The following is a 23,640-nucleotide window of genomic DNA, read 5'->3' as shown; positions in this document are numbered from 1 at the left end:
CGTTAATACACCCGATGCCCAATCCATAATAAATCACCAGCAGAGAGTATCGGACAAGCATTACCAGCTGGGGCAATACGCTGCCCCTGCCGGGGAGGCAGATGTGTGTCACTCCTGGGGGGGACCCTGCTATTAAGCTGCTCTAAAAACAGCAACAGCAGAGCCATGCTATTTTAGGCGACTGGTCCATTTCATGCATTTTAGCCCATTTCATTGAATTGCTTCACTTGAGACACCAAGCGAGGGGCCAGGGAAGGAGGGCAGGCGAGCGCCAGGTGCCCAGCACAGCCCAGCCTGTGGGACCAGCATCCATGGTGTGATGGCTCCCAGCTCTGAGAGGCTTCCGAGGGAACCGTAAAAACCAAGTGCTGGCAGGAGAGTAATTAGTTAAAACCAAGCACATCTGTTGTTAATTAATTCCCAGGCAGGAGGGTTTAACTCTTGCCTTCCCCCATGGGTTGTACAGTGGATGGCCAGCATCAGCTTGCATCCGGAAGGCAGCTTGAACTTTGCTTTTTCAGCCCTTTCCACGGACTTGGGTTGCTCTCCTCCATCATTCCCTGCTTTGGTCTATCATTCCCACATCCCAGAACCATCCCTGTGATTTTTAGGGGCACCCAGGACATGAGCAGAGCAGCCAGCACTGCTCAGGGCGGTGAATGTGCCCTGGCCTTGGGGTAAGGGCTGAAAAAAATCTGGCTTTGCCCCTTCCCAGCCCTGAACAACCGGTGGAGAAGGTGGGACCTCGCTGAGGCTGGGTTTGCAGAGCATCACTCTGCAGGGCTGAGCTGTGCTTTTGGGTAGCCCTGCGCCGGCGACTGCTATTTTATTTTATTCGCCTTTTTCGAAGGCAGCCATGACTAAAGTACACTCGTAGGCGTGAATATCGCATACATTCAGCAGTACATCATGCTCCGCGAAGGGCCCAGCTCCGCTCCCCGCCTCCCCGCTCGGCTTCGCCCATGAGTTTCAAGCCGTGGCGGACGGACAGAGCGGCTCCGCGGGGACCCGCTCCCTCGGGAGCAGCGGTAAAAAAGCTGGAGCCAAAGGGGAGGAGAAGGTGAGGTGCCTGGGGGGTGTGCCACCCCCTCCCCACACCAGGACACAAGCACGCACGGCACGGCCAGCCCGCAGGGCCCTCCTGCACCCGGGGAATCTGTTCCCCATTAAGCAGCTCCAGCAGCACTCGTTACTGCGGCTGGTAGGGAGAGAGCAGCCCTGCCAGCTCCAACCTCCCTAATTAGCACCACAAGTGAGGCCAGGCTGGGGAAGGCCAGCGCCTCCGTCCCTCCTTGCCAAGGATGCAAAGGGTTTGGAGCGGAGCCTCAGCCGGAGCCCGTGGAAAAGCTCCCACCGAGTGCCGGATGGGGCCCCAGTCCCGTCCATCCTTCGGTAGGCAATGACGTGATCCCCCCTCTCGGATCCCTGCGCCGGGGCTCAGCCCGAGAGGCTATGCCAGGATAAGGCCTAAAAATCCCGATCCACCACCCCGAGCCCTCCCCGCCGTGCGTGGGGTGGAGGAAGGCTGCCCGTACCATCCTCTTCCCCTCCATGCACTTGCGCCGGGCTCCGACCGCCTTTAGCTCACCACTAAAAATAGGTTTCCCGGCTGAGTGGCAGCGCCGGAGGGCAGGCAGCCCAGATCCCAAACCAGCCCGTGTCGCCGTGACCAACTGACCCATTTGGCCTCGATTTTTTAAGTATTTTTCCCTCCTCCTTCAACGTCAGCCCAGGCAGCAGCCTCGCCAGGATGGCGGAGCCCCCCCAAGGGGCAGTGATGCTTGGAGGGGGGGTGACGGTCTCTTACCTGCACATCCCGGCATGGCACGGCACGGCATGGCACGGTCGGTGGCGCTATGGCAGGGCTGGCAGCAGGAGTGCCCAGGCCACCCGGATTCGGTGGGCTGCCAGCTCCCGCAGCCTCACGCCAACCCCAGGCAGCCTGTGCCCACCCCAGCCGGGAAATTGCATCGTTTATTTTCTCCTTTAGGGAAGTCATTGTCCTTGGGGCAGATGGAGCAGCTTCGTGGGTCCCGGAGCAAGGGACGGTGCTGCAATGGGGCAAGGATTTGTGCCGTGGCAGGGCAGGGAGCCGGTGACAGGCACACCCGGACCTCCACCGGTCCCCGGAGTGAAGGACAGGGATTCCTCTTGCATTTCCTCTCCTGGCACAAGAACCAAAGCAGGAGCACGCTGGGGCTGTCACTGAGCTGTCTGTCCCATGTCCCCAAGGCCAAAGGAGCCCTGCGGCATCTGCGCCCCGTGCCTGCAGCTGGGAACAGGACGGGGGGTGCAGCGTGGCTGCGAGTCCCCTGGGAGCGCCCTGCGGAGCACAGGATGGGGCAGCCGTCGGTCAGAAATGAAGACAGACCTTTATTTACAGTAACAAATGGAAGGGGCAAAAAAATTAAAATACTGTGACACTTCCCTCCCCGTCTCCCCAGCCCTTCAATGGGGCGTTTGCCACCCTCACCCCGCCACGAGCCCTGTCCCCGGGGTGATGGGATGGGGCCAACAACTGCTGGGGGTCATTTGGCACCAACCAAGCGTCCATGCCCCACGGCCCCCCCCCCGGACACACGTGGGGTCGGTAACAGCTTGATATGGCTCCAGGCTCTCCCCAGCTGCCCCGGCCCCCGGCTGCCACCCTGCTGGAGGGACCAGTGAAGGAAAAGCTTCTTCCCGGCTGGTGAACCGGGGTGGGGAGCAGGCTGCGTGTATTGCACTTGGGTGCCGAGCTCAGCACCCAGGAAGGGAAGGGGCTGCCAGGATACGTCCCACGGCTCAGGACCCCGCAGCCTGGCCAAAGGCTTCGGCATCTCCCGGCGCCCGGTGGGGAGCAAGGCTCCGTACTGCGCCCAGCCTTGGAAGTGTCCCGGAGCGGGGGAAGGATGCTCCGTGCCACCCCTGTGTAAACCACAGCACTGTCCTGGGGTGGCCCCAGTGGTGGCAGCAGCTGTCCCCCACGCAGGGACCCCAGGGTGGCACCCGCGGGCTCTGTGGGACGCGGTCGCTCCTGCTCTCGGCTCAGGTGGCAGGAGACTCCCGCGATCCTCGGCGAACCGGTCCCGTGCGGGGAAGAGGTAGAGCGTGCCGGGATGCCGGCCGTCCCCGGAGCCCCTGCAGCCCTACGGATTCACCCTTCCCCAGGCAGGATCCGAGCCCGGCTCACCGGCTCCGAGGATGAGTTTGCAACGGGGGGATATCGCTCTCCTCCTTCTCCAGGCTCCGTCTTTCGGCATTTCACACCAGCTCAGGGACCAGCCGGACCCTCGGATGCTGCTGGAGAGCCTGGGGGGGGACCCGCTCCTGGTCTCCCCCCGCCGAGTGCGGCCCCTCAGGAGGAGAAGCAGAGCCCGCAGCACTCCATGCAGATCTCCAGGCAGTCGGCCGACTCGCAGCAAGCGTCGATGATGCCGCAGTCCATGTCGCAGGGCAGGTCGCAGTCCGCGCACTCGCCCGAGTTGCAGCAGCAGCAGCAGATGCAGGAGTCCTCGGAGGTGCAGGAGCCGCAGGTGGCACAGTCCAGCACGATGTTGCAGAGGGTCAGGAACTCGCAGAAGAGGCAGGAGAGGATGCAGTGGACGCAGCAGTCTGCGGAGGAACGGCCAGAGAGCGGGCAGGTGAGACAGCACCCAGCAGGCGGATGCCCATCCCCGTAAGGGTGGAAAATCTCCCTCAGGAATTAATGGAAGGGACAGGAAGAGGGACTGGGGAACCAGGGGCCTCCCTCAGCAGCCAGTGACATGCCCAGCTGCCTGCGGCATGCCCAGACCCCAAGAGAGACCAATTTTGGACTACACGAGATGACCCTGCTCAGCACCCACCCTGCAGAAGGGGAGCTCGGCTGGCGCCCAGGTCCGGGGGTCCCGGTGGGCTGGAAGGATGCTACATGAGAGACCCCCAAGGGATGCGGGGCAGGAGGAGAGTGGCTGGAAAGGGACCCCCTTGCCCTGGGGACAGCCAGTACCTTCTTGCGCCTCAATAGGGATGTGGGAAGAGGCCGACTTGGAGCTGCCCTTGCTCTTCTTGCTGCTCTGGCTGTTGATGGAGTGGTGCGACTGCAGCTTTCGGTGAGGCTTCTGGGTGCTGGGGAGGGGGCGGAAGACCCCGTTCCCCGCCTCCCCGTTGGCACCGCCTGGATCGGGCCCCCGCCCGGCGCCGTTCTGCAGCAGGTGGGTGCAGGGGCTGGGGGACTGCGGGGCTGCTCGCACCTGGGGCTGGCCTGGGGGGGGAGAACAGCACGTTACCCCCCCTGAGCCCTCCCTGCAGGGCTCTGCTGGGGGAGAAACATGTGCCCGGTCCCCTGCCACCGCAGGAACTTGGTCCCCAGCCGGACCTGGGGTGGTCTCATGGCTGGGAAGAAGTGATGCTAACAGATGAATGGTCCAAGAGGATGGAGATGGAAAAGGAGATGCAGAAGAAATGGTTGGAGGGGAGACAGAGGAAGGGACGAAAAAAAGAGCAACAAATAAAGACTTGTCAAGAAGAACGTGCTGCAATTGGCAAAACTCAGCACAGGACCTGGAGGAGGAGGTCTCCCGGGGTCCCAGCATTGCTGGCACGGGCAGGAGGGACAAAGTCCCTGAGGCTGACCAGAGTGGGTGCAGAGACATGGCAAGGCAGGCTCGCCTCCTGCCAAGTGGGGAAGAGAAGAGCCTGTGGCTGCTTCCAGCTGAGAGCCACCATCCCAGGGCACTGAGCTGCCAGACGGAGCTCCAGGCCATACCCTTCGCCCTCCGTAAAGCCAGAGAAGATGGAAGTGCCACCGGAGAGCCAGGCTGCTCATCTCCCCAGGACCGCAAGAATTGGCCGCTCAACTAAAGGGCTCCCAGGCCTCTGGCTGAACTTTTCTGCAGGAGGAGAATAAAGATCTGCTCTGTCTGCGCCTCCCTCCAGCCCTTGCACGCTGCAGCCGTGAGAGAGGCCAGCGGCCCCGCCGGGATGCTGCTGGAGCCAGCAGCACCACTCAGCCCTTCGCTCCTGCCCGGCACCACGTCCCCAGGCTGCCGTCCTTCTGCAGGGAGGGGAAAGGACTGGAAACCCAGCACAAGGGAGGGGGGCATTCGAGCATCCATCCCCCCCTTGCAACAACACCAATCGAAGCCACAAATTAAACCCTGCCTGATGGTGCTTTGGCCAAACTTTGATTTTCCTCTCCCGCGGCAGTAAACAAGGGATGATTCAAGCGAGAGGCTCGAGGGCAAAGGCACCTCCAGCTGCCGGGGAACAGGAGCTGCTTTCTGTGCGGGGGGACCCACGGGGTGCAGGGGCACAGGCGGTCCCTGTCCTGCACCCGCCCTCGCCGGCGAAAATAAAATAAATGGGAGGTTAAAAAAACACAAGCGCACGGACCCAGCGCCCGGCTCTGCCCGGCTGAGCTGGGCTCAGACCACGCAGGAAGGTTTTTACCCGGTGCTTGGGTGAAACGCTGCGTCTTTGACGCACGCTGGGAAGGGAACTTAAAATAACCGGAGCTGAGCGAGAAGAACGGGCTGGAAGCAGGAGAGGTGGGAGAAGGGCTGAAAGGAAAAATGGAAAACAGGTCTGGGATAAAATGAGTAGTGTCCCCCCAAAAAAAACCTCCTGGGGTGTTGGCTTCCCATGGACTCTCCTCCAGTGCCCTCAACCTGCACGCACCGAGCCAGCACCGAGCCGGTGGGTGACCGCGGTGTCCCCAGCAGCGTCCGACGGTGGCAAATACTCTGCAGCTTCGAGTGCTGGGTTTGTCCAGGGGTTTGCAGCGGTGTGCAGCCCGCTCACTTTGGCTTTCTCCATTTCACTGCATTCCTCAGATTAAACTGTTTGTAAATCAAAATCACGCTCCGGCTCCAGCGAGTGGCAGGGAGAGGCAGCCAGCAATCCACGCCCCCGCCCGCCCCCCCCCCCCCCCCCCCCCCCAAGTTAAGAAAAATAGCTTCCATTTTTTAGGAGAACGTTCAACTCACAGGAGCCCAAAGCTCTTCTAAGAGACGTCTTCAATATGGGGCTGAGGGGGAGCAATGTATAAAAATCCCTAACAAACACGGGTGTCAGGACAGGAGCGGGGGGGACCAGCCCACCCGACAGCCCCCACCACATCTGTCCACCACCACCCAGGTGGGAAACCAGGGCTTTGGGGGAAAGCACCGGCTTTGAGCTCTTCAACCACCAAACACCTCCTGGACGCTCATTTTGTGTCAGTTACACGCGAGGTAACCCCCCCCTCCAGCCACGGTGTCCCCGGCACAGCTGCGGTGCTGGCCCAGCTCAGGTTCCCCGGTGGCAGCATCACCGGGGCTCGGCGGATGGCTGCCCAGCAGTGCTCGCCCCGCTGTGAGCCGCCCCCCCCGCCCCCCACCCCGGTCACCAGAAGGTCGTTTTCCCTGAGCCGCTAACCAGGGCTTGGCCAAACCAGCCCTTTGGGGCTGCCTGAGTGGAATCTGCTGCTCGGCTGAAACTCAATACCCGGAGCCCCAAACCCACAATCCCCGCTTCGGTTGCTCCCCAGCTACTAAAGACTGACTTATTTAAGAACCGTGGCAGCTTCAGCTGGCAGCGCCGAGCCTCGGGGGGGCTGATCCTGGCAAAGGACACGTCCCTACCCCCGACAGCCCCTTGCTGCCCGGTCCCTCCTGACCTTGCCGGTCCCAGGCTGTCAAAAAAATGCCAGCATCAAGGGGGCATCACCCCCATTCACCTTTCCATGGGGGAGCCTACCTGTGTTCCCCAGGTAATGCCAAGGGGGGGATTTGCCCCACACAAGTGATGAACGTCCCCCCCCATAGCAGTGGGGAGGGGGCTGCAAAGCAAAGGATGCTGGAGGCGATGCCCGGCAGGGAGCTAAACCCTGTTTCCCGGGGAGGAGAAGGGAAGGAGGGGGGGGTTCCCTGCACCCAGCAGCCAGGCAAGCCTGGATGCAGGTGGCCACGTTGCTGCCAGCCTCGGGACCCGTGGGGGGCTATCCCCGGGGGGGGGGGTGTGGGCTGGGGAGGGGGCTGCGCGGGGCCGCGCCACGCAGGGTGCAGCAGGCTGCGGCGTGACTCAGAGGTGCAGAATGTCTGTGGGCAGCCGGCCCAGCTCCCAGACGCTTCGCTCGAGCTCTGGTCGAGGAAACGTGTGCTCTCCTCGCTCCACGTACGCTGTCAGGAGTGCCTGGATTTTGCCGTTCCCCCCCCTCCCCCCCCCCTTCCCACCCCGCCTGCAACCTCGTTCCCACCCTCTCTCTCCCCGTTGGGAAGCATCCATCCACTTTACGCCCCTTGGAAGGGAAAGCTGCGCGCTCGCATCCAACAAAAAGGGGATGGCTGCGTGTGTAAGGGGCAGCCGGGGAGCAAAACCCTCGGATCCAGGGCTGGGGGCCAGGGAAAGGCTGGACGGCGTGACTCCAGGAGAGCCTGGCCCCCGCTCTCCCACGTCTGCCAGCTCCTCTCTCCCGCTCCTGCGATGGGAAAGGGAGCAAGGGCACCCCGGCCCCCACCTCTGCTCCTACCCCACCCCGGTATTTCTCACGGCCGGGGGGGGACACACACAGGCAGGTCTGCAGCAGCAGAAATGGGGAGGTGCTGCTCGGCTTCACCACTGCCTCCAGCAAAACCAGATCCTCAGCACGGACAGCCCATCCCGGCCCCGGCTCGTTCCGGCTTTGCACCAGCCTCACCCTTGCCCTGGATACGCCAAGGCAAGAGCTGTCCCAGCGGGAGCCATCTCCCTTTGCTCCAGCAAACGCCTGTTTCGCTCCCCGTGACCACGCAGCCCGTTCTGCCGGGGGGTCTCCTCTCTCCCGCTGTGGATTTGGGGGATGCTCCACGCCAGCAGCCGGCTCCTTCCCCCAGGGGCTAGTCCCTCTTCCCACCATGGCATCCCAGCAGGACCCCAACACGACCAAGAGCTTGTCCAGCCACCTGCCCTCCTCCCCCTCTGCCTCCAGCCGGTCCCAAGGACGAGGACAGCGAGAGGCATCGTGGTGCTGCTTGATGCCACCCTTCACTTTCCCCAGCTCCCAGTGACTCACGCTCGGTTAAAGCCTTTTGCTTTGGTGTGGGGGAGAGCAGAGCAAGGAGGAGACGGCTCCCCTTCATGGCCACCCGCCTTTCTAACGAGCCCTGTTACTGACGAGATGGCAGCAGCCCAAAGCACGGACACCCGGAGGTGTCCGGAGCCGCACGTGATGCCGCGGAGGGAAAAACTCACATGTCACAGCTTCGGGAGCGCCTGCGAGCTCGGGACGGGGGCCCTTCGTCAGGACTTTTTGGGACTCATCATCTTCCAGGGGTTTCTCCTTCGGCGCCGCGGGGCCGGCAGCGGGGCGAGGGGCCGGCCGGGGCTCTGCCGGGGGAGCCGCTGGCGTCTGCCTGGGCGAAGGGCGCGAGGTCTCACCCGCCTCTGCAAGAGAAACGGGGCTGGGGCTGAGCACCCCGGGGTGCAACGAGCTGCGGGCAGAGCCCCCCCGATCACCCCAACCCACAGCAACCCCTCAGCACATCCCCAGCCGCTGCGAGGGGCACCGGGCGGTGCTTTGGGACTCTGATTTCGGGCATGAGCCAAACCCAGCCGCCCCTGCTGCTTCTGGAGCCCAGAGTACGGCTGGGGGAAGAGCTGGAGCACCGTGAGGGATTTTTGCTGGGGACGGGCATCACTCTGCAGCCGCTCACCCCGCTGCAACGCCAGCGGTTCGGCAGCACCCTCCCAAAAACCTTCCCGAGGTCCCACATTCCTTCTCTAAAAAGCCAAGGGATCTGGTTACACTCAGCGGTTCAAGCTGGATTTTTCATCCCCCCGCTTCCCATGAAAGGGCCACTGTCTTCCCTGCCGGAGCTGGCTGCCACCTCCCCTCACGTTCCTGCTTGCTCGGGGACAGGAGCAGCCCCCGCGGGACCCCCTCGAGGGGGCAAGCAAAACCCAAAATAAGAGCCGTGTTATTCCCCGTGGGGATAAACCCCAACGCCACACACCCCCCTGCAGAAACCCAGCGAGGAGAAGGCACAACCACCTCCCACAGAGCCAGCGCTGCGGGCTGGGGGCTGGCTGCTCCCCAATGCCGGGGTGTCCAGGGGGGCTGTGGGGTACCCAGGGGGCTGCGGGGTGCTCAGTGTGATGCTACGCTCCCCCACCCACCGCGAGCCCCCTCCTCGCCGCTCCATCCCTCTCCCCGGAACCCGGAATAGCAACCGCTTGCACAACAGGGGCTGGACCGCACTTTATATAAAACTAAATTATAGCTTGGGCGAAGGGAGGGAGACCAAAGACCCATAATTTCCCCGGCTATAACAAGAGGTCCTACACGCAGGCAGGCAAGGGCGGGTAGGGGGGAGAGAGACCTCGGACTCTTCATTATACTCGATATAACAAGAAGTCCTACAAGCAGGAGCCGGGGAGGAAGGCGGGCAGACCTCACACGTATAATTAGAGGGACCATAACAAGAGGCCCTACAAGGGAGGCGGAGGGCTGCATCCGCACCCCGGGGTCGGCAGGAGCCTGGACACACTGCGGAGGGGCTGCAACCAACCTGGAGCGATGCTGGCTCAGCTCCCAGCTCCGCTACTCCCCACATCCTCATCCGCCTGCCTCAGTTACCCCACAGGACCATCCTCTCCACCCTCCCGAGGATGCTGATCCAGCCCCGGGGTACCGGAGCTCCTGCAACATGGGGTTCGTGAGGAAGGAAAGCTCATCTCAATGCAAAGCCCCGCTTGCGGGTCTCTGCTTTCCTGAGGGATGCTCCCGCCGGCAGGGCGATTTTGGGGCTCAACCAAGGGCAATTCAGCAGCTCCAGCGGGATTTTGCACAGCGGAGTGGGAGTATGTGAGCCCAAGACAGGCAAAAACTCATTCCCATGCCCCCGTGAAAGCCCAGGGCAAAACAGAGAGGAGAAGAGAGCAGATACCTATAGGTGTCTGCGCGTAGGTGTGGCGTATAGGTGAATAATAACCGCATGTTGCTGCATCCACATCCTCTGTCATGTCCCAACCTGGACCGGCCTGAGTCAGACCTACGGCATTTAGTCAGTGCTTCATCTAAAGCCTGTTAAAGCCAGACACGAAAGCCCTGATGGCCAGGGAGCTCTGGACGAAGCCCTGAGTCAAAGGTGGCCGCTGCAGCTCCTGCCTGGTCCCCGAGAAGGGGCCTGAGCCACGGGGAAGATGCTCCAGCTTCCGCTAGGAGACTCCCGAGTGTGCTCAGGCCTTAAAATTCAACAGCCGAGACTCCGGGGTCGCCCAGAGCAGCCCCATCATCACCAGATCCCCTGCCCTGCTCTTGCCCCCGTGGACGCCGCTCCCCTCCGCAGCGAGTGATTACACTGGGGAAAAAGAGCTGGAAAATCAAGTCCTGCAGGGGGAGAGGGGCCGGCAGCTGCCCTGGGCATGGGGAGAGCTCCAGCTGATCCCCGCCTCTGCCACGGCTGCCTCCATCGCATCTCCTGCCCCTTCCATGCCCGTTCCTGAGGGGCTGAGGAGGAGGACGGTCTGTCGAGACCCTGAGCTCCGCGAGGAAGCAGTGGCACCGGGCCGTACGGATGGCGAGCGTGCCGCTCCGCCGACTATCGAGACAAGGCTCTTTTTTGCCGTGTCCACTTCACCCATATAATTACCCTGCACAACAAGAGGTCTCACACACAACCGCAGCGATGCAGGGAGGAAGATGGCAATTAAATTAACTCCCACTGGAACAAGCTGGCCAGAAGAGAGACAAAAATAGACGGGAGAGAAAGTTGGGTAGGCTGGTCCTTCCCCTGCCTTATACAGCCTCTCTGCCCTGGTGCTACACGTCCCTGGGGAGCGTACAGACGGCGCAGACCCCCAGGTGCACGGTGTCCCCCAGGAGCGAGATGGAGAAGGGCTGTGTCTGCCATCGTGGTCACAGCCTGACCCCGGGGCAGGGCTGGGGGCAGCCGGACACGGTGTGGGCTCAGCACAAACCCTGCCCCAAACAGGCTCCTGTCCCACGGCTCCCTGCTGGGGCTGGCCACTTCCCAGGCACCTTCCGAGCCACGGGGAAATGCAGTGGGAAGGCACAGGGAAACGCACAGCGGCTCCCAACCAAGCCTGGCAAAAGGCACCCGAGGATCATCACCCCTGACAGCACGGGGAGAGACGGACAGACAGACACCGGCACTGGCAGAGCTCTGGGGCACAGGCTCGTCCCGCAGCTCCCTCTCCTCCTTTAAATACCCCCCAGCCCCTGCTCCCAGGGGTGCTCACACTGCTCAGCACCTCTTACAGACCGGGACAGGGACATGGATGGGACACATGGCCCTGCCCCCTTGGCTGCATGTCCCCATTGCTCCTCCAAACACACACTTTGGGGCGCAAAGCCCCCGAGAGAGGGGTTCCTGCTCCCCAGACCACGCTCAGCTGAGCAGGGGGTGAGCGGGGACAGAGGCGCGGGGAGGAGCAGCTCCATCCCCCCCATCACCGGGGTCTGGCAGGGGGTCCCCGGCAAGGTGAAGCCCAACCCTGGGTGTCCCCTGTCCCCGCTGCCACCAGGGCAGGGACCGACTCCTTCCCTCCCCTGCTATCGCCCGCTGCCGCCAGAACAAGACCAGGCTTGACCTAAATCTGCCGGGTTTAAAAGCAATCACAAGCCTGGGCAAAACACAGCCGAAGCCCTAAGGAGAGCCAGCCCTCAGGATGGGACATCCATCCCCTTCCCCGCTTGCATCCCCATGGCAGCTGCACCCCCAGCTCTTTCCCATGCGGGGCAAACGCTCATCACGTGGCAGAGAAACACCCTGGGATGAGAGCCCAGGGCTCACCCCCCGAGTCTGCACCACCTTTTGTAAAATACAAGGGAGAAATGAAGGTAACGTGGCACAGGGCGAGCGGCTCGCATGTTTTGTGTATGAGAACAGAGATAATAAGGCATTTAAAAATAATAAGCCAGGCTTCCATAAATCACAGCGCTGCCGTAAGGTACAACAGATTAGAAAGCCGATAGATGTGGAGCTACTTTCTTTGCCTCCTGGTTGCCAAGCCCAGGAGATGCACATGGGTCAAGTTTTCTGACTCTCCTCTCCATTTACAAAGTCCAAATCCGCCCGTCGTAAAAGCCCCAAGACACCACTGAGCTCCGAAGTCCACCAAGCACCGCAAGAGTTGAGAAAAAAGGAAGGAGGAGAGGAAAGATATAAAGAAGCTGTAAGGTTCCGTGGGCTTTAACCGTGTATTTTGCAATACTCCTGCCAAGTCAAATGTACAAAACATCCCTCCGTCTGTGGGAAAGGACCCACTTGGCGTCACTGGTGACTGCAGGAGCTTCTGGGGCAACCACCAGATGAGTTTTCTCATTTTCTCATCAGTTTTCCTGATGAGTTTGCAGGACTGAGCTGACCCATCCCCTGGACAAACAAAAGGGGACAGCAGCGCGTCCGCAGCTCGGCCGGGATGGGGCAGAGCTTCTCCAGCAGCACAAACAAGAGCCGCGGCGCCGGCAGCATGGCCACAGAGTCCTACGGCTCACAGGGACCTGCGGGTTTCCTCCTCTGCAGCCCGTTGTGGTGCCCAGACCCCCAACGGGGAAGGTGGAATGTGGGAAGATGCTGCCCAGACCCCCAGCTGAGAAGGTGGAACGTGAGAAGATGCAAAGCCGGAGGAGCCATGCTTTGGGGTCAAACCCCATGGTTCCCCCATGGCTCCTGCTCAGCTTTCTTGAGCTGTACCTTCGTGCAGCAGAGGATCTGGCTGCTGGGGATCTCCGATTTATCTGCCCTTCTTCTATCCAAGTGCTAAAGAGGAAGGAATCTGGTGGCAGGAGATAGATGGACACCTCACGGGCACGGCCTGTGCCCATCACCGCTGCTGCACGGCAGCAACGGGAGAGAAAAACGTCTCCAACACACAGTGGCTAAGGAAGGGCTTGGACCAGGGAGCTCAGGAGCAACCCCCCCACACTTTAGCAGGCAGCATGTCTGGGTTAGGGGGTGTCAACCCACTGCAAAAGGGAGGGAGAAGCATCTCGACACATCTGGATCTGCATCCGAGCTATTCTGGACCTGCAGACCATCCAAATCTAATGCCGTGGGTCGCGACTCCCGCCAAGGTGGAGATGCTCAGGAGTCTCCCGTCCCTCTTTCCCTCTCCCTTTAATCCCTCAGGAATGGCTGGTCGGGGCCCAGACAATGTTGGATGGAGACACAAACAGAGAGAGTCCAACGAGGCGTTTGCCATTAACAACACGCTACCTGGCAGCAATATTTAGTTTGGGAGCTTTCTAATCTCTTTTATGCAGATAAAATGAGCGTGTAATCTCCCTTGGTTTCCCCGTCCGCGCTGCCTGGCCCAATCAGGTGCCTGCCTGACCCAGTCGAGGGATATTTTAGAGCTTGATTAAGTGGTTTCAAGCGCAGAAGAGACAGCACCGAAGCAAATCCTTCCAATCCCAGGAGCCAGGGCTGGAGGAGAGGAAAGCAAAATTCTGGTTTGAAAGTTTGCTCAACTGGGAAAAAGCCCAAATGGCTTATTTACATTCAGTCTGAAATTAATGCACTGAAGCATTTTCAGATTCTAGGATATTCAGGGAAAGGAAAAGGAAGGTGGGAGGAGAAGGGGGAGAAAGATCCCGAGCTCCTGAGCCTTCCCGGGACGCATCCAGGACAGCTTCGCATCCCTCCCGGAAAGCATTTGCCCCAGCGGCTCTCTGCTCACCTGGGCATTGCTTTGGATAAACAGTTCAGTCCTGGGACAATGAAGAATCTGGTCAAAAAAATATTGGTTTCTATGAAAAGTTACTTCCTAAATGCAAAAAAAAAAAAAAAAAAAAAGGCAAAACAAAGCAAAAAAACCCACAAAACCCCAAATAGCTTGCCAGCCTGGGAGTTGTTATTATTTGTTATTTATAGCCATTGGGTGGGTAGGAAGAGAGGAATTTCGGGCTGGCCAGACAGGCCAGGACCAGCGTTTATCCAGTCTGCCCGCGTTCGGAGTTCGACCTCTGCTAAAAGCTCCTCTGGCGACAAAACCCCGAGTCCAGGTTTGGGGCGCAGACCCCGTGCCAAGGTGTCCCTACAAATCCCATCGCCCAAAGGTCCTCCTTCACCCAGCCCGCTCCTGCAAAGCGGGCAAAAAGCAACCCCCAGGAAGAATTGCTCCGACCCCAGAGCAAGGACATCAGGGTGGGGGCAAAACCCTCCAGAAGGGGTTTCAGGGACAATAAGAAATAAAAATCCCTGCAAGAAGCAGCACCTCAGTCACCGCGGCAATGGTGAGGAGCTATTCCTTCCGCAGCAAGAATGTGTTTAACATACATCTATTAAGTCAGTATTTGGGACTGCAGGTGCAAGAAGGAATCTCTAAGCCTAAACTGGAGACACAGGATGACACCACTTGGCCCAGGACCCAAACCAGACCCATCAGGACCAGGTTTCTGCCCCCACGCTGCCAGGCGAGCCCATCTCCCGGCGTCAGGCCTGGGCTCTGCCTAAACCAAAGTGCAACACACAACATCCCAAACGCACCACGGGGCCAAGAAACGGAGAAAAATGATGGGGAAAAACAAAGGGTCAAAGACATTGAGTCAACTTTCACTGACTCTGAGGAGCACCGTGCCAGCTCGGCGCTCCCCAGCACAGGATAAACCCCGGGGCTGGTCAGACAGAAAGGCGAGAAGGACGCAGGAGGAGGTCCTGCGACATCCTGGGTGTCCTTAAGGACAAGCAATTATCCTTGAAGCCTGGAAAGCAGCTAACGCAATGCCTATCAGATCCAAGGAGATTCTGGGAATTACAGAGCAAGGAGCCACACAGCTGTGCTGGGGAAAATTATGGAGAGTCTAATTAAGGACCATGCCGGTACAGTAATTGCGTAACCTTACGGGGTCAAACCAGCACAGGTTCTGCCAGGGAAAATTTGTGTCTTTCTAACCTGCTAAGAGTCCTTAAAAAAAGTTAATTGAAGAGCAGATAAATGTGAGCTGGTGGACATCATTATTAACAAGAATAATAATTTGCACTTATGCAGCACCTTTCATCCGGAGATCTACTCAGCCTACGGTCTTAAGCCAGTGCCCATCACACGTTACCCGATCTCCATGTATTTTACATTAGCACGGCTGCAGCTCTAAGCTGTCGCGAAACGGAGCCTTATCACCGCTCAGCCCAGCGGGGAAACTGAGGCACGTAAAAGGGTTTTTGCCCAACGCAACATCCCACGGCGACGGAGCCCAAAGCTTTGCAGTCCCGGTGCTCAGCTTCCCCGCTGGCGTCAATGCTCGGTAGGTCGGGGTTTTCTCTAAGCACAGACCCCAAAGAAGCTTCGGAGGAGCTGCAACGTGGCCTGAATGGGGCTGGGGTGAGTGAAAACGAGCTCTTCTGCAAAGGTCAGGGCACGGCTCGCGGGGCAGCGGCAGGCCTGCTCGCTGAAGGCAGGCAGCAAGGCCGGCCAAGGAGGAAGCCATTCAGGTGGAACGAGTAATTGCTCCTGGAGCCAGCGAGTCGACCCGTTTCCTCGCCCCGCAAAGGCGCAGCCGCTGCCGGGGACTGCGCCGCACCGGCAGCCCAAAGCCCTGGCGCTGAAAGCAGCCGAACTGGGCGAGCATCATCCCTGCCTCGGGCACGGGGGAAGGAGCCGGCGCTGGGAGCCTCCCGAGCAGCCACCGGGAGCACCCCAAAAGAGGACAGGACTGGGGTGAAAGTGATTCCCGAAGCTGCTGCCTGATCCGCCCCATCGCAGAGCCAGGGATGCACCGGTGGAAGGACAGCGGGATGTCACCGGAGCGAGGGGGGACCTTCCCCCGAATCAAGCACCAAGTCCAAGGAAGCTGCCAAAACCCACCTGAAAATCAAACAGTGATGGGTCTGAAGCCTAAAAAAAATGGGATTTGGGCAAAAAAAAAACCCAATTACCCCATCCCTGCTGCTACGCAATAGCTCTTTTCCACCAGTACAACCCAAGCGTGGTACCCGGTGGCGGGGGAGACACGGGAAGGGGCTGCCGGCACCAGGAGGGACCGATGTGGCTCCATCCCGCACCAAACCCCGCATCCCAGGGGAGGCTGCTGGTACCCGTCCCGTGGGAGGCTGTGCAGGGCACAGCCCCAGCAAAGCGGAGCGTTGGGGAAAAAAATAATCAGGAAAACTACAGAAAACAGCCAGAGGACAGCACGGGTTTCTGCAAGTAATAAGACTCGAGCAGGCGCTTTCCAAGGAAATTCAATTAGGAGCTGGAGCGGGACGCTGGGGTGGCAAGCGGCACAGCCCCGAAGGGCCGGCTTTGTTTTGCTCAAAACCAGAAACATTTGAAAAAAGCCAGAAATCTGCCTCTTTTTTTTTTGTTTGGTGGGTTTGGGGTTGGTTTTTTTTTTTTTTTGAGTTTTGCTGTTGTTCAAAGAAAAGAAAAAGAAAAAAAATCAAGCATTTTCACGAGCAGAGGAGAAACTTTGAAAGAAAACGGAAATTAATTTTTTTGGTGCAAAAAGTCCTTATGCGGGGTAAAAAAAAAAAAAAAAATAAGGAATTTTGTGTCTTTTAGGGCTTTTCATTTTGGCTCCTTCGCGCTTAGAGGATGTCTGCGTGCAAATGGGCCACCGGTTGCATTTAAATCAGTGCTAAGAGAAGCAAAAGCCCTTTTTATTTTGACCTTGGAGGGGGTTGCCTCTATTTCTGCCCCTTCCCAGAGCAGGAGAAGGTCCCAGTAGCGGGTACCCGAGGGATGGCGGCACCGAGTCCCACCTGGTCTCCCTGCTGGGGGCACCCGTGGGTGCTCAGGACCCCGCGGGGGGCGGCAGCATCCTCGCGCAAGCAGCCGGAGCCCAGAATTTGGGGGGAGTGAGGCAGAGCTTCTCGCACACAACAGCTTTCCGCCTCCTGTTCCACCTCGGGGCAAACTCCTTGGGAACAGGCAGAAAGAATTAAAGGAAAAAAAAATAACGCGTGTGAGCGTCCCCGTCCCTGCCCCGCTACAAGCAAAGAGCCGCGGAGCTGCTGGCGCCTGCGGCCGAGCAGGGTGGGGGGACACACAGAAGGGGGAGGACACACAGAGGGGGGACATGGTGGTGGCCCCACGCAGCAGATGTCGTGCTGGGAAGGGGAAGGAGGGAGGTGGGAATGAGCACAGCCAAACCCCAGGGAAAGGTTTTGCTTCTGGAGACAGATTTGCCTCCAGCATCTTCACAGCTGTTCGCTTCCCATAAGGAAAGCCCTTCTCCTGCCGGCCCTGTTCCCCCTCCTCTTCCTCCCTGCGAAGGGAAGGAAGGACAAAAATAATCCCATCAGCCCAAGGGCTTTCTGGTTTTCTCCTGTTTTCTGTTAATTCCTCCAAAAAATAATTATACCCCACATCCCAGCAGACAATTGGCTCTTCTCTCTCAGGCTCCTCTGCAAACTACCTGTGGCTATTTCAAGGCTTTGGTTTGGAACGTGCCCGTCCCCCCCCGCCCCGGGCAAGAGGAGGCTGCAATGGCACCGGGCCCATCTCCAGAGATGTCAAGAAACAAATTCCAGGAAACGGGCTTCGTCTCAGACTGGGAAAGAGGACCACGCGCAGCAATGCCAACCCAACCCTGCCCATGACGCATTGCCTTGGGCCAAACCACGCCGGTGCCTCAGTTTCCCCATTTATTTCACAGGCTCGGCGGTACCAAATTAGCCGGTCTCATTTGCAAAGCATCGGAAAGGGAGTCCAGCAAAAAAAACCAACCAACCAAAACAAAACCAAGAAAAAACCCAAAAAAACAATTCCCAGGCTCTGCGGTGCGTGACAGAGCCCCTGGACGCTGCCCAAGCGATAATGGCTCGGCACCGAAACGCCACGAGGCCAGAGAAGCACGAAAGACAAACCAGACCCTGTCCATTCATCGCCCACCAAAAGAAAAAAAAAAGAAAAAAAAAAATCAAAGAAAGAAAGAAAGATGCGAGCAAGAATTCAAAGCTCAAGACACGCAACCGGGAAGCTGCCCTCTGGGAGAGGGCAGGGATATTCTCTCGGTGCAAATTTTGGCCCCTGCAGCCTGCGTAGATGGAAATCGAGGGTGTCCTGGAGACCCCCTTGTCCCCCCCCCAGCTTTGCACGCTGAGGTCTAAGGGAGGCAAATTTGGTCCAGCTCTGCTCCAGTTCACCCACCCCGGGTCCACGCTCTCCTCCGGGAGGAGCTGGGGAGGAGGAGGGTGGGTTAGGGGCTGCTTTGGGGTGGAAGTGACACCCCTCCATCATGGGCACGCAGGGATGCCCTCGGGGAACCAAGACCTCGTCCGGGTCCCACCGCTCCTGCCCAGGACACCGGTACGACCGGGAGGCTGATCCCTGCTCTACCTACACAGGGCTCCTGTGCGGCCAGCGGCTGGGAATGCGGAAAAGATGCAAGGACATTTTTTTTTCTGAGGCATTTAACCCACTTCTAAACTACTTTTTGAAACAACCCACACTTGATCTTACAGGAGTGCATGGCGCTCCTCCTAACCCAGGCTGGTGGCAAGTCCCCGTGCAAAAGCTCTTTTCCACTAGGGCCGTGCACCAAGAGTTCACCGTTTCCCACCTGGGAAGGAAAGAGAACGGAGGGAAACGCAGGGAAACGCAGGGAAATGAGCTCCACGGAGCCCCTGCAGCTGCCCCGGCCCCGGGAAGAGTTCAGCCGGGAAGTGGAGCCTGCAGCATCCAGCTGGAAAAGCAGTGGGAAGAGAACAAGAGGATGTATTCTCCGAAACTTGGGCCCAGCCACGTTCCGGGCCAAAGCCAACAAGGGGAGAGCGAGATCCAGCTGTGTGAGCTGGGTTTCTGTGCATCACCCTGCCCAGCACAGCTCCTGCCACTCAGCCCGCTGCCTTCGGAGCGCGCGGGGAGCTGATCCCGCCGTGGATTTGGCTCCTTTTGTGTCTGCTCCCACAGCACCCACAACGGGGTGTTTCGCTTCTCGCCATCAGCTTCCTGCTCCCGCGTTTTCGCCTCTCGCATCGGGATTTTTAATAGAGTTTATGCACGTGAACCTTGGCGGGGACCGACCGCCGCGGGACACCCAGGCGGAGCCACTGCAGTGCCCGGACAAGCGAGGGGCTCAGCTCTGCCCCAGGGAAAACAGTGAGAGTCCCCAAAACTTTTCCATCCGCTTCTCCGCAGCCTCATCCTGTCCCCCCCAGCCACATCCCACCCAAGAACCCCAGGGGAGTCTTTGTGGGGTGGGGAAGGGGCTCCACCACCAACCCACTGCCCCCTCGGGGTGCAGAACAGCCCCCAGCCCCTTACACCCATCCTCGGGGGGGTGGGGGGGTGGCTTAACCAGTTCAGCGCGGGCTGGCCCCGCGCCCCGGCTGTCCCCGTGCGCTTGGCCGAATTACAGAAACTTCTGCGAAGTTTGTGCTGCGAACTCCCCCCGGGCCGGTCTGCATCAGCTGCGCTCGCAGCGCGCCAGGCACATGCATACACACGCACGCACACACATGCATACACACGCACGCACACACATGCATACACACACACACACATGCATACACACGCAGCCAGGGGTACAAACACACACTCCGCTATACACAACCGCACACACACGTTCAGGCCTTCCCGGACACGCACTCAGGGTCCCCCCCCGCCCCGAGCCGTGCACACACTCCACCATACACACACCCCCCCCCGCCCCCTCCAGCCAGGCACCCCCCTGCTGTCCACCCACTGCCCCCCCCCACCCAGCCACGCACACACACTCCGCCGTCTCCAGCAATGCACCCCCAAGTCGTGCACCCACAACCCCCCCAGCTATGCACAGCCCCCCCCCAGCCTTGCACACACACACACAGTCACGTACATACATTCCCCCAGCCGTGCACACACACACACATATAAATATATATATATATTCCCCAGCCACGCACTCCCGGCCCAGCGGTACACACACCCCTAGAGCCACACACACACATTGCCCCCCCCCGCCCCGGGACCCCCCAGGCGTGTACACACACCCCAGCGCTGCACCCCTACCCACCCACTCCCCCCATCCATACACACCCCCCTCACTGCCCCCCCCCCCCCCCAGCCTTGCAGCCCCTCACTCACTCCCCCCCCATACACACACACTCCCCCCACTGCCCCCCCAGCCATGCACACCACCCCCGGCCATGCACACACACAGCCCCCCCCAGCCGTGCACTCCCCCCACTCATTCCCCTCCAGCTGCCCCCCCCAGCCATGCACAATCCCACTCACTCCCCCACACACACCCCCGCTGCCCCCCCCAGCCGTGCACACCCCCCCAGCCATGCACACACACAGCCCCCCTCTACCCCCCCCAGCCGTGCAGCCCCCCAATCACTCCCACACACACGTCCCCCCCACTCCCCCCAGCCATGCACACACACAGCCCCCCCACTGCCGCCCCAGCCGTGCAGCCCCCCAATCACTCCCCCCCCATACACCCCCCCGATCCACCCCGCAGCCATGCACGCACATGTGCGTGCCCCACTGTCCCCCCCCGAGCCATGCAGCCCCCCACTCACTCCCCCCCATACACACGTGTGTGCCCCACTGCCCCCCCCCAGCCGTGCAGCCTCCCCACTCACTCCCCCTCCCAAACACCCCCCCCAACTCCCCCCCAGCCATGCACACATGTGTGTGCCCCACTGCCCCCCAGCCGTGCAGCCCCCCCCCCCCCCTCACTCCCCCCGCGCCCCGGCAGCAGACCCCGTACCTGGCGGCGGGGCCGGCTCGGCTCGGCGGGGCTCCGGGCGGCTCGGCCGGTGGCTGCTGGCCTGGGACATCGGAGAGGGGCGGCTGCGGCGGGGACAGAGGGCTGACTGCGGGCCACCGCCGGCCCCGCCGCCCCGTTCCCCCCCCCCCCGCCCCGGGGGCTCACCTGGGGCCGCCCCCGCCGCGCATCCCCCGGCCCCGCCGCCGCCGCCTCCCGGCCCCGCCGCTCCGGCGACCGGTAATGAGCCGGTCGGGGGCGCGGGGTTGGGTTTGGGTTGGGTGGTTTGTTGTTTTTTTTTTTTTTTTTGGTTGGGTTTTTTTTTTCCCTTCCCTCAATGCCTTAAAAAAAAAAAAAATTTAAAAAAAAAAAAAAAAAGGCTGCGAGAACAAACAAACAAGCGGCCGCGGCCGCCGCGCTCCGCCGAGCTGGAGGGGGGAGGAAAAGTTTCTTTTTGGGGGCTGGAGCAGAGCCGGGGAGGGGAGAGGCGCAGGGCAGGCAGAGGTTGCTGGGCTCCCAGGGCCAGCCTCGAAATTGGGATGGAGCTTTCGGCTCAGTGTTGGGTTTCCCCCCCTACCCCCCTCCAAAATAAACGGGGAGGGGGGGGCGGGAATAGTGGGAATTAGTGGATCTGGGAAACTCCCACCACCCGGCTGTGCCGGGGACCCTCGGGTGGGTGCCCCAGCCTGCCCGCACTGCGCCCGGGCGGGGAAGCGAAAAGACGGTGCTGTTGTTCCAGCCTCTGCCGGCGCGTCCTGGGGAAAAGCCTCTGCCTCCCGCACCCCTCCCTGCCTCAGTTTCCCCAACTGGTAAATGAGGTTGGGTTCCTCGGGGCGACGCCCGGAGGTGCTGGGATCAGAGGTGGCGGCGTCACTGCTGTCATCGACAGCGTGAAACCATGTTTTCAAGCAGTATCAGCACTTCCCAAGTGGGACAAGCCAGGGTTCGCCGTGTTTGCTCCAGCGCTGTTGTCCCTGCAGGATCCCCATGAGGATCCGTCCTCGTGCAGAGCTTCATGCAGGACCCGGCGGCACATTTTCAAAGTTTTGTTGTGTTTTGTTTTTATAACGCTGCTGTGTTTTCTTGCATTTTAAAAAGCCCCAGCATTGCAAAGTGTACCAAACCAGGCTGTAATCGCGCCGGAGCTGGGCTGGAGCCACGCTGCCGCCAGCGTGAACCAGCCAGTGGCACGGGGGGGTTGGGGGAGTCACAGGCACTTCCCTCAGTCACTGCTTCCCGGACACACCGAGGGTCTGGGTGACGGCTCGATTTTGCAATCCAGAGCTATGGCTCCAGGTTCCCAAAGCAGGGCTGAATCCATGGGACAGCCCTGGGTGACTCCCCAGGTCCTGCTTCTTCCCTGCCTGGTGATGCCATCCGTACCCCGGCTGCCATCGGGGCCATCTCCTACGTGGTGGTGGAGCATTTATTGCGGCGAGGGATAAGGGGAAGGCGCTGAGACGTCACCACCGCGGCCACATGTAAAGGAAACGGGTCGGGAGGGGGAAATGAGGTGGCCTGGGGCACAAAACGGGTCTGGAGGGACCCAGTGTGCTTGGGACCCTTCTGAAAGTTCCAGCCCAGGGCCAGGGAGATGGAGAGGGTCGTGCAAGACCTCAGGAATAGGTCTGTATTAAAGCCAATGTGTCACTGTGGTTTGTGCCTTCAATAATCCTTCCAGGAGGAGTGTTCCTGCCTGCGTCCTACGGCAGCCCTAAAACCCTGCTGCCGAGAACCAGCCAGCGCCGTCCTGCCCACCCTGCTGTCCCGCACGTCACGGAAAACAGGGACAGAGTCCCCAGTGCTCGCTGCCTGGGCAGCGGTGGGTGCATGGGGAGCAGCGTGGGGAGCAGTGTGGGGTGCAGGGCCATGCAGTGCCACGCACCCTCCTTGCCACCCGCAGACAGCCTTTCTCTGTGCATCGTTGTTCCTGAGGGTGAAGCATCAATTGACACCGTCCCCGGGGGGGGCCACCCCGACACAGGTCACCTCAACTGGGAGCCCGCGGCTGGATCGTTTCCTTCACCTGACACCGCTGGCCACAGCCCCAAGAGGACCCGGCCAGCTTTCCACCAGGGTTCATTAAAAGCGGCGTCCAAGCGCGGAGCCGGCCGTGCTGGTGACGGCGAGCGGGACCGCGGGGTGTGCCGGCATCGCCGGCCTCTGAGGCAGTGTCTGTGAGTCACGCCGGGAACACGCCAGCCCCACGCGCTGCCGCCGCACATTCCTCCCTGTTTACCTGCTCAGACACCCGTGAGCCTGCGGACGCACCCTGGGTAGCCCTGGGGGACGCGGCCCCACCGGACAAAGGTGCTTGATGCAAGAAGGACCCGGCAGCCCTGGGATTGCCTTGAACCCGGGGATGGAGGCTGGCGGCTGCCTGGGTGGGTGATGCTCTGCCCGGGGGAGGACGGAGCCAGGAATCCAGGTGCCACGTGCTCGACTCAGGCCACGAGCAGCACTTTTCCTCTCCGCTGACAGCTCGGCCTGACAACCCACCAAAAAATAATATTTAAGAGCACTTGGGAAAGCTGAGTCACGACTTCGGTGGCACAGGATGTCCCCTGCGCGCCCCAGGGTGGCTGCACGGGTGCCCGGGCTAGCAGACATCCGGGCACGGCAGGAGAAGTGCCACGCAGGAAAGCGCTTTGCAGGGTTTTTGGGGCCGCAGAGCAGCAGGGTTTTACCCACAGCCACATCGCAGCCGTGGTGTTGCCTGGCCCGTGGGGTGGCCCGTGGGGTGGCCTGAGCCTCCCGCGCCCTGAGCAGGGCCACCGCGAGCCACAGAGGTGCAGCACCGCTCCCCCTCCAAATGAAAGGGATCACACCGCAGCCAAAGGCGGGATCCACCCTTGCAGAACAAGTCTGCACCCTTCTTTCTTCCACCACCCATGTCCCTTTGCTGCAAGGCAAAATGCTGTCCGTCCGTCATCCCCACGCCTCCCCATACCTGCTGCCGGTGCCCCGGTGGTCTGCGCCCTCCCTGCGAGCCTGGGCAGGATGGATCCCATCTCGGCACAGCAGGACGATGGCTGGCGGCCGGCCTGCCTTCTGCTGCCTGA

General features: G+C 60.6%; 1 protein-coding gene across 3 annotated transcripts; it reads right to left on the bottom strand.

The window, feature by feature from the left end:
• Positions 1-2,406: 2,406 nt before the first annotated feature.
• On the bottom strand, positions 2,407-23,640 carry MDFI (MyoD family inhibitor). 3 transcript variants are annotated; one of them, XM_054181327.1, is made up of 5 exons: positions 23,529-23,568; positions 20,582-20,664; positions 8,173-8,364; positions 3,971-4,225; positions 2,407-3,594 (listed from the first exon to the last, which is right to left on the bottom strand). In XM_054181327.1, the coding sequence occupies exons 2-5, from the start codon at positions 20,649-20,651 to the stop codon at positions 3,338-3,340; spliced, it is 774 nt and encodes a 257-aa protein (XP_054037302.1). In that variant the 5' UTR covers positions 20,652-20,664; positions 23,529-23,568; the 3' UTR covers positions 2,407-3,337. The 3 variants fall into 3 exon arrangements, with proteins under 3 accessions (XP_054037302.1, XP_054037301.1, XP_054037303.1); XM_054181326.1 differs by lacking the exon at positions 23,529-23,568 and adding an exon at positions 20,747-20,823; XM_054181328.1 differs by lacking the exon at positions 20,582-20,664 and having other exon boundaries at positions 23,529-23,640.

Source organism: Rissa tridactyla, chromosome 21 (assembly GCF_028500815.1).
Source record: "Rissa tridactyla isolate bRisTri1 chromosome 21, bRisTri1.patW.cur.20221130, whole genome shotgun sequence".
Lineage (NCBI taxonomy): Eukaryota > Metazoa > Chordata > Aves > Charadriiformes > Laridae > Rissa > Rissa tridactyla.
Note: the sequence above shows the minus strand (reverse complement) of the source record. Positions and strands in the feature narration are given on the sequence as shown.

Coding starts and splice junctions, on each gene's coding strand:
- MDFI (XM_054181326.1), bottom strand. CDS start 20,769: ATGCGCGGCGGGGGCGGCCCCAG. Junction 20,665..20,746: donor CGCGGCGGGGGCGGCCCCAG/GTGAGCCCCCGG, acceptor TCCCCGCCGCAG/CCGCCCCTCTCCGATGTCCC. Junction 3,595..3,970: donor CCCTATTGAGGCGCAAGAAG/GTACTGGCTGTC, acceptor GTTCCTCCGCAG/ACTGCTGCGTCCACTGCATC.